Source organism: Lipotes vexillifer, unplaced genomic scaffold (genome assembly GCF_000442215.2).
Source record: "Lipotes vexillifer unplaced genomic scaffold, Lipotes_vexillifer_v1.1 scaffold1261, whole genome shotgun sequence".
NCBI lineage: Eukaryota > Metazoa > Chordata > Mammalia > Artiodactyla > Lipotidae > Lipotes > Lipotes vexillifer.
In genome coordinates this window covers 1,525,733-1,534,799 of record NW_006796548.1, presented here as the reverse complement: position 1 = coordinate 1,534,799, position 9,067 = coordinate 1,525,733, and the positions used below count along the sequence as shown (strand labels likewise).

General features: G+C 52.3%; 1 protein-coding gene across 1 annotated transcript in view; it reads left to right on the top strand.

Moving 5' to 3' along the window:
- TRIM62 (tripartite motif containing 62) overlaps window positions 1-8,862 on the top strand; it is a 28,623-nt gene extending 19,761 nt beyond the window's left edge. Inside the window, exon 5 of the mRNA XM_007468701.1 lies at window positions 8,312-8,862. Coding sequence (XP_007468763.1) covers window positions 8,312-8,862 — 551 coding nt within the window. The remainder of the gene's footprint in view (window positions 1-8,311) is intronic.
- The last annotated feature ends 205 nt before the right edge of the window (window positions 8,863-9,067 follow it).

Sequence of the window (9,067 nt, the reverse complement as noted above, 5' to 3'; positions counted from 1 at the left end):
GTTCCTGGCAGTGGGAATAGGAAGTGCAAAGGCCCTGAGGCAGGAGCAAGCCTGGCATGTTCAAGGGACAGTAAGGAGACTCGCGTGGCGGGAGTGGAATGAGTGAAAGGGAGGTTGGAGGTGAGGAGGTCAGGTCAGTAGCAGTAGCCAGACCATGAGAGCCTGGAGGCCCATATGAAAACTTTAAATTTTATACTGAGTGAGATGGGAGCCATTGGAAGGTTTGGGGCAGTGAAGTGACATAAGCTGGCTTAAGTTTTTAAAGTATCCTTCTGGGTGCTGGGTTGAGAATAGACTGCAGGGGGTAAAGGGTAGAGGTTAGGAGACTACTGCAACAATGCAAGTGAGAGATGATGGTGGCCTGGAGCAGGGTGGTGGCAGTGGAGGTGGTGAGAAGTGATCGGATTTAGGATCTATTTTGAACAGAGAGCCAACAGGATTTGCTAACGGATTGGATCTCGGGTGTGAGGGAAAAAAATGGCAAGGAAGACTACAACGATTTTGGCTGAGGTGACTGGGAAGATGAAGTTGTAATCATGTGAGGTTCGCGATGCCAGTTAGAAGTGTCAGTGCAGACATGGAGAAGGTAGTGGGAATGACACGTCTGCAGTACAGGAGGAGGGTCAGGGCTGGCGTTGTCTACATGTGGACGGTATTGAATGAGCCGGGATGAGGTCACCTAGGAAGTGGGGGTAGAGAGAAAAGAGAGAGGGCCACTCTAACACATGGAGCCCTAGGCCGCTGCTAGAAGTCAAGGACTGGAGGGGGACCCAGCCAAGGAGACCGAGAAGGAACAGCCAGAGAATAGGAGGAAGACCTGTGTCTGTCCTGGAAGCCAAGTGGAGAAAGTGTTTCGAGGAGGAGAGAGTGGATAGTGGTGGCAAAGCTGTGACCCCAAGTGTGGGAGGATCAGAACTGACTGTTTTCCGGGTCTTGGTGACCTTGACAAGAGCTGCTTTGGTGGAGCAATAGAGGCAAAAGCCTGACTGGAGACCGTCCAAGAGGAAATGGAGACAGTGCTTTCAATGAGTTTTATTTATGGGAAGGAGAGAATGTGGCAGTGGCTATTTGTTTAAGATAGAAGAAATGGCAGCATATATGGGAGGGGTGGGGGGCATGGAAAAGATCCAGTAGCAGAGGGCAGAATTGAGGGTGAAGGAGGGAGAGGTGCCGGGGTGACCGCCACGAGTGGGACCTGCCTCTGCCTTTGCTGGGAGCCAGGAGAAGGTAGAATGAATGGGCCCCGAAGCAGAGGGGGCAGTGGTGGGGGCTCCTGGGAATTCTCTTCACCTCTCCCAGTAAGGCAGGAAGCAAGGTCATCTGCTGAGATGAGGATGGGCTAGAGGAGGTCATGGGAAATCTCCCGAGAGAGGAGAAAGTCTGAAATGGGTTTCTAGTAGAGTTAGTAGACCCTGGGACTGGGAGGTCAATGCCTTCCCAAGATCACACAACCCACAAGGGCATCAGAGTGGAACCTACTGGTAGCAGGGAACCTTCTGTGTTCCTGAGTCAGGCGCAGTGTCCTTTAGAGGTGAGACAAGGTTATAGAGGAGACTTCTCCCTAAGAGGTAGATACTGTTATTATCATTTTTTCGATGAGGAAACTGAGGCACAGAGCTGTTAGGAACTTGTCATGGTCACAACCTGTAAATGGTATAGCCAGGATTTAAACCCAGACACGTCAGACCCCAGAGCCTGTGCCCTTACCTACTAAACTAACCAGGCATTCTCTGGCCTCATACTACCAACCCAGGAAGACTGCTGGGGAGACTGAGGCTCAGAGAGGCTCACTGATTTCCCAAAGTCACACAGCAATCAGTGCTCTTTCCACCTATCTGGATTCATCCTTTTGATCTACAAACACTGAAAGTCCTTCGAGGCACTTTCAGGATCAGGGGAGACAGATGGGACAACAGACCCTCATAGTCCAGTGGGACCAGGGCTATGATGAGGGACTTACATGAGGTCATGGGAGACCAGAGGGACAACAGGAGGCTCTGGATGGGGCGAGGAAGGAGCCAGGGGAACACTGAGTAGATGATGTTTGAACTGAGCACTGAAAACTGAGGGCTTTCCCACTCAGGAAAGGGTGGGGCCTGGAGGTGCCTCGGACAATCCCCGGCATTGGGAACTGTGTAGGCAAAGGCGGTGGGGAGGGCAGGGGCATGAATGATCCCAGGATGTTCACGATTGGCCTTCAGGTACAGATGGAGGACTGAGGATAATCACTGAGGGTGTGAATGCTGAACAGGGATGGGGCTCCCCTCCAGGTGACTGAAGACCTCATTGGATGGATGCATCATGACCAATTGCACAAAAGTGAAGGGACATCTCCTAGAACCCTTAAATCTGGATCTGTGCCCTCATTGACAAAGGGGGCAGTAGTTGGGCGAAGGGCCCACTTTCCAGCCGACTGGGTGGGGCTCTTGGCTCTCCTCCTGGGGTTGTGGGTCTCTGTGTGCTCCCAGCCTTGGAGAGACCTGCACACTGGGACCCAGCAGGGTGAGGGCCACACATGGGTGAAGCAGCATAACTGAAGGAGGCAAGAAGCCCCTCCAAGGGTCCTGTCCCCTCCCCTGACCCAGGGAAGCCCCTCAGGCAGATGGTCTCAGGAGCTCTATTTATCTCAGCTGCCACAGCTCAGAGAGGCAACCCAGGCACCTCAGCCTGACAATCAAGGCCCTATGAGATCTGGGCCCAGCCATTCTCTCATTCTCCCCTCTGTATCACAGTCAGCCACACTGAACCATCTTCAGGTTTTACATGAGCCATATTCCCTCTCCACAGTTTTGCACATGCTATTCCCTTTGCCAAGAACACTCGACACAAACCTTAATCTTTGATGACTAACTGCTACTCTCCTTCACATCTTAGTTTATAAACACCTCCTCTGGGAAGCCTTCCTGGATTTCTCCAGGTAGCCCTGGGCTTTCCTGGTCTCACTGTTTTGTTAATGTCTGCATGGCTGTCTCTTACTAGACTGTGAGCTCTGAGGGGTCAGGGGCTGAGTCTGATTCATCACTATGCATCCCCAGCAGCCAGCACAGTAAATGTTTGTGGATGAATGAATAAAGAAATGAATGAGTCCTGCTCTCAGTTCTGTTACTATTGGGTTGGCCAAAAAGTTCGTTCAGGTTTTTCCTTTACATATGGAAAAATCCGAACGAACTTTTTGGCCAACCCAATAGAATAGGGCCTGGCATTAAGTATGTGCTCAATAATTATTTTTTGAATGAAGGAACTTGCTGCACATCCTTGGACAAGTCACTTCCTCCCTCTGAACCTCAGTTTCCTCCTCTGTATTATAAGGGTGCTAGTGTTCCCTCTTTGACTCCCTCACAAGTGAACAAGTGGATGTGGGAATTTGCTGATTGCCCCAGGGCAGGGTTTCTCAGCCTCAGCACTATTGACATTTGGGGCTGGATAATTCCTTGTCTTGGGGGCTGTCCCGTGCATGGTAGGACGTTTAACAGCATCCCTGGTCTCTACCCAACTAGATGCCGCAACACACCCCCTCCAGCTGTGACAACCAAATTCATCTCCAGACATTGCCCAATGTCCCCTATGGGGCAAATCAGCGCCAGTTAAGAACCGCTGCCCCAGGGAAAGCTGCCTGTAGGAGAGGGGCTGAGGGAGCAGTAGGGTGTGCCCTGGACATCCTGCCAAGGACAGCGGCCCTTGGGGGTTCAGAGAACAGTGACCTGGTTAGCTGGGCCCCTTCCTTTGTCTGTAGGACCTGTGAAGTCACTCTGGTTCCTCTACCAAAACCAAGGCTCTTTTTGTCCAGTTGGGAGGGGCAGGTGCCCCCAGGGACCTAGCCCTGGATTCTAGCAGCTTCCTGCCTGCCCCTCTTCCAGTTCAGCCTTCCTATTGGGTCACCTGAGAACTCCATATAGCACCTGTGACTCCCGTGATCTGGAACCTCCACTCTCCACCACCACCCACACCCCTGCCCCACCTCTCAGCTGACACTGGAAACTATCCTCCAACTGCCTGGCCTGACTGCCCCAGCTCCCTGGCACAAACTTCCTCCCGACCCAGGCCAGGTGGCCACTGTCCAGAGGTCCTTTGCCCCGCCCACCTCCCTCTCCTGGGCTGCTCTCTCCTCCTCCTGCTTATCTGAATCCAATCATTTTGGGTTCCGGCATGTTCACTGCCTAGCTGTGTGACCCAGGGCAAATGTCTGCCTTCTCTGAGCCAGTTTCCTCATCTGTAAAACAGGGATGCGGAAGGTGTGATTTGTCTCCCAGGGTAGGTAGGAGAATTAAATAAGATTATTTATTTGTGATAATAATCCTGGAACTTAGTAAATGCTTGATACCTGTTTCTTATGATTATCATGAATCATCAGATGGTTCCTCAGTCTTGCTGAACAGGCTTTCTAGGACCACATAAAGGAAAGGACATGGTGTGAAAGATCTTAGCTCAAGTTCCAGCCCTGCTTCCACCCAAAGTGGCAACTTGAGCAAGCCACCTACCTAACTCAGAGAAATCTCCCTGGAGCCTCAGTTTCCTCTTCTGAAAAGTGGGTATAGTAATTTGTGCTCCTGGAGCTGCTGTACCGGTCCCATGAGCTAGAGGGTGTGAAAATGTTTTTTGAATGCCCGTACTGTGCAGCTGAGGGCCTGAGTAGGCAGGAGGACTGTGGGGCCAGACTTCTTAAAGGCCTGGCCGAGGAAAGAGCTGATTGTCCTTGAGAACAAAGAGGCACAAGCCACTCGCTGCCAAGTGATGGTGCTGGACTTCGGGGTTTCTCTGCCGCTTGGGCCACTGCGGTATGTGGCTGATGGTGGCCAGGAGACAGTTACTGGGCACCCCCGCAGTCCACGCTCCTTGCCTTTTGACCTTGAGGTCTCAGAGAGGCTTAAATGGATGGAGAACACACCTGGAGACCAGATGGACTGCCTCAGTGCCTGCTTTCTGTTTTTATAAAAGTGTCCCAGGACCTAGAAAAGAGCTCTGACCTGTAAAATTGTGAACCCTAGGGGACGGGATTTGTTTTGCATCTGTCTGACGAGTCTGTCACCTCTCCTGAGAATAAAGGATGGGTGGAGGGATTGCCAGTCCCCGCACAGGGACTGACTTCTCAGAGGGGGAAAAGGTATTGCCATGTCCCCAGCTGGGTACCTCTCTGGCCTAAAGGCTGTTACTCCTGTCAGCCCCAGCCCCTGGGAGGACTTGAGAGAGGCCCGAAGACAGGACCTCTGTTTATGAGGAGGTGGACCTCAGCCCACCCTTTGGGGTGTAAAAGCCTCTTAAGAATCAAGCCACACCCTTTGCCTCAGAAGAATGCCAGGCCCTGCCCCTAGCCTCACCCTATGGGCTGTTGGGTCCTGCCCCTGTGGATCAGGTCCTGCCCCCCCCCGCCCCGCCTCTATTGCCAGAACTGACCAATGAACAGCAGACCCCGCCCCTCAGCACACCCAATGAGTGGCAGGTCCTATCTCCCACAAGTCCCTTGGGCTTCAAGCCTGTGGGTCCACACCAAGGAGTTAGCCCTCAGTGCAGTGAGGATTTCCTCCGTCCTACAGGCCCAATCTCAGAACCACTGCAAGCCCACTTGCCTGCCTCCTAGGGTGTCCTCCCCACTCATCAGTGACACTGGAAGGGCCCACGTTGCCCTGCTTAGGCTTAAGAGTATGGGGCTGAGCCCTCCTGCCTGCCGTGCTAGTCTCCCCACTGGTCCTTCTAACCTCGGTTTCTGCCTGTCGCTGGTCTCCTCAAATCATCCTGGGCACCTCAGACATAAGGCCCAGTTTCCCGTGGGGCACTCAACCACAGCTGCCCACACCTTGGCAATGTGCCCGCTCTGTCCCTCTTGCCCCTCTGCCATAGACACCTGAGTATGACCCACGTTCCACAGCCAGTAGGAGTGGCCCCAGGTGTGTCTGATTAGATGATTCTTCTCTCCCGAGCTCCCCTTCACACATACTTCCTACATCCCTTCCACCTCCTACCTCTGGATCCCACTGTGGGAACACCCACATTCCACATGGCAGGAGCCTTCTGGTCTGACAGGCTGCGCTGTGACCAGATGACAGGGCGAAACGTTCATACACTGACTCAGTGTATGAACTCTTTCTCATGGCTCCCCTCTTCTATGTCCCTGGATAGAAAATTGTGTTTCCATTGACCCCTCTAGTCACAGGGCTAATTGTTTCCATACAGCCCTCTGACTTCTAAGAACAGGAAGGAAGAGTGTAAAACTCAAGACTAAATTTATTCCTGACAGAGCTCATGGAAGGAGCTTGCTGCAAGTCAATGGCCAGTTTTGTCAGTGGACTGTGAACAGGAGCACAGTTTAGGGACGGGCTGTCACCCCCTGTTAGAGATGATTGCAATCATTGAGGCATTTTACTTCTCTGTGTATATGCAGCCAGCAGAGGTGGCTCAAGTAGGAGGCGATGATGCTTCTGCCACGTATAATCATGCCTCCGCTCCGCCAGATAAGGAAAGCACCAGAGGGCCAGCTGGAGGAGTCCTTTCTTTGCTCCAAGGAACTAGTGACAGGATTCCTTCTCCTTTTCTCCCCTCTGCCTTACTCTGCCCTGGAAATGCTCATCCAGGCTAATGAGAGCCAATTCTAGGTTCCTCCTTCTGGCTGAGCATCAGCTCCCTCAGGGAGGCAAGAGTAAACAGAGTCCTTGACAAGAGTTCATGAGACTTTGAGAGCCAGACCTGCTAAGCCAGTGTGGCCGGCCCAGAGCTGGGTGCCCCAGCCTGTGCTGCCTGCCCAAAGACCAACACAAGCGGGGTCAGTTTAATTTGGTGAGCCTTTCTGGAAACATTCCGCATGCCAGGCTGTGTGATGGGCACTGGGCCCACCACGGAGAGCCTGGTAGGAGAGTACACAGTCCTTGCCCTCCTGGTGTACATGGGGGTAAGATATGGGCACAGAAGACTACCCCACGTATCAGGAGAGGGGCACAAACAAAGTTAAGGAATTTCAGAGTAAGGAGTGAGCATACCTGCTGGGCAACCAGGAAGGCTTCCCTGAGGATGGGCCCTGGAACTGAGCCTCATGGGGTGTGATTACAAAAAGCAGAGATGAGGCGGTGGAGGGAACAGTCTGGGCGAAGGCTTTGGGCCTGAGTGGGGTGGCGGGTGTTGAGTGAGAGGTAGGCAGGAAGAGAGGGCTGGGGCTGGATTGCACATGGTCTTGATTAGACCTGGCTCTGCCAGTGTTTGCCTGGTGACCTGAGACTAGTCACAGCTCCTCTCTGGGTCTCAGTTTCCCCATCTGTCAAATGGGAGAGTTGGCCTAGAATCGGTGGTTTTCAACTTTTTCAGACCCATCATCTACTTTTCATAACAAATAATTTGTAATGTCTCAAAGATAGTATGACCTTTTCACAATTTCAAGTATATATACACATATACATATATATGTATATGTGTGTATATACTCTATGATATAAAGTAATAATAGAAGGAAATTATTTATAATAAAATATTGTATATGTCAATATGTAGATGCTCACTCACAACCACCCTAGAAAACATAATGAACGAGTCAGGTGCTCACACCATAGCTAAAATATCATTCTACCTCAAATGCAGTCTTAAATAGGTAGGTTTTATTGGTCAACAGTGTTCTTCTTAGAGATGTATTTTCCAAAAAAGTGAACAATTCTCAGTGACATTCCAGACAAAACAAATTCAGTCTTCCCCCAGTTTATATGGTAATTGCATTTCAAAACATTCAGTATATATTAAAACTATACAAAAATTATTTCATGTTTCTATGTAAAATGGAGTTAAGCTGTAGATTCAGGTCACTGTGAAGATTTTTCATCCACATGAATATCTGGTGGAGCGTCTAAAACTCATCGGTAGGGGCATGGGACCGCCCTGTGCATTTCATACAGGGCATTTAGCATCCCTGGATCCCACCTACTGAGACAACCCAAACACCCCAACAAATTTCCAAAGCACCCCATAGGGTGATTATCCAGCCCCCGAATAATCTTTAAGCTCCCTCCCAGCTCTGAAGTTACCCAATTCTGGACCGCATTCAGATTTATTCAACAAATTTTGTGGAGTGCCCACTGTGTGCCTTGCCCCAGGACACCATCAATGAACAAGCAGCCATAGCTCCTGTCCCCTGCAGCCAGGTTAAAATCTGAAAGGACCTTAGCTGTCACCCTTCCATTTTACAGAGGAGGAAGCTGAGGCCCAGAGAGGGCAGGCTTGTATTCAGTATCACACAGCCTCCTGGGGGCCAGTCAGAACCCATCCTCAGGGAGGCACCATAGAGTGGGTCCACCGCCTTTTCTCCACTCATCTTCCCTTCCTCCTCCATCCCCGGCAGTGCCAGCCGCCCTGACCCTGGACCCGGGCACCGCCCACCAGCGCCTCATCCTGTCCGACGACTGCACCATCGTGGCCTACGGCAACCTGCACCCACAGCCGCTGCAGGACTCACCGAAGCGCTTCGATGTGGAGGTGTCGGTGCTGGGCTCTGAGGCCTTCAGTGGCGGCGTCCACTACTGGGAGGTGGTGGTGGCGGAGAAGACCCAGTGGGTGATCGGGCTGGCACACGAAGCCGCGAGCCGTAAGGGCAGCATCCAGATCCAGCCTAGCCGCGGCTTCTACTGCATCGTCATGCACGATGGCAACCAGTACAGCGCCTGCACCGAGCCCTGGACGCGGCTCAATGTCCGCGACAAGCTCGACAAGGTGGGCGTCTTCCTGGACTACGACCAAGGGCTGCTCATCTTCTATAACGCCGATGACATGTCTTGGCTGTACACCTTCCGCGAGAAGTTCCCCGGCAAGCTCTGCTCCTACTTCAGCCCCGGGCAGAGCCATGCCAATGGCAAGAACGTGCAGCCACTGCGGATCAACACGGTCCGCATCTAGTGCTGCGGAGGGAGACCGCAGGCCTGAGCATGGCCACCAGCGAGAGCCCTGACCCGGAGAGTGGAGGCCGGGACTCCAGCCCAGCCGGGCCAACCTGAGATCTCAGGCCAGTTGTTTACCCTCATTTCCCTGTCTGTAAAATGGAGGTTGTGCTCCACGATTCCGAAGCTCTTCCAGCATTGATGTTCTGTAGCTCTGACCTTAC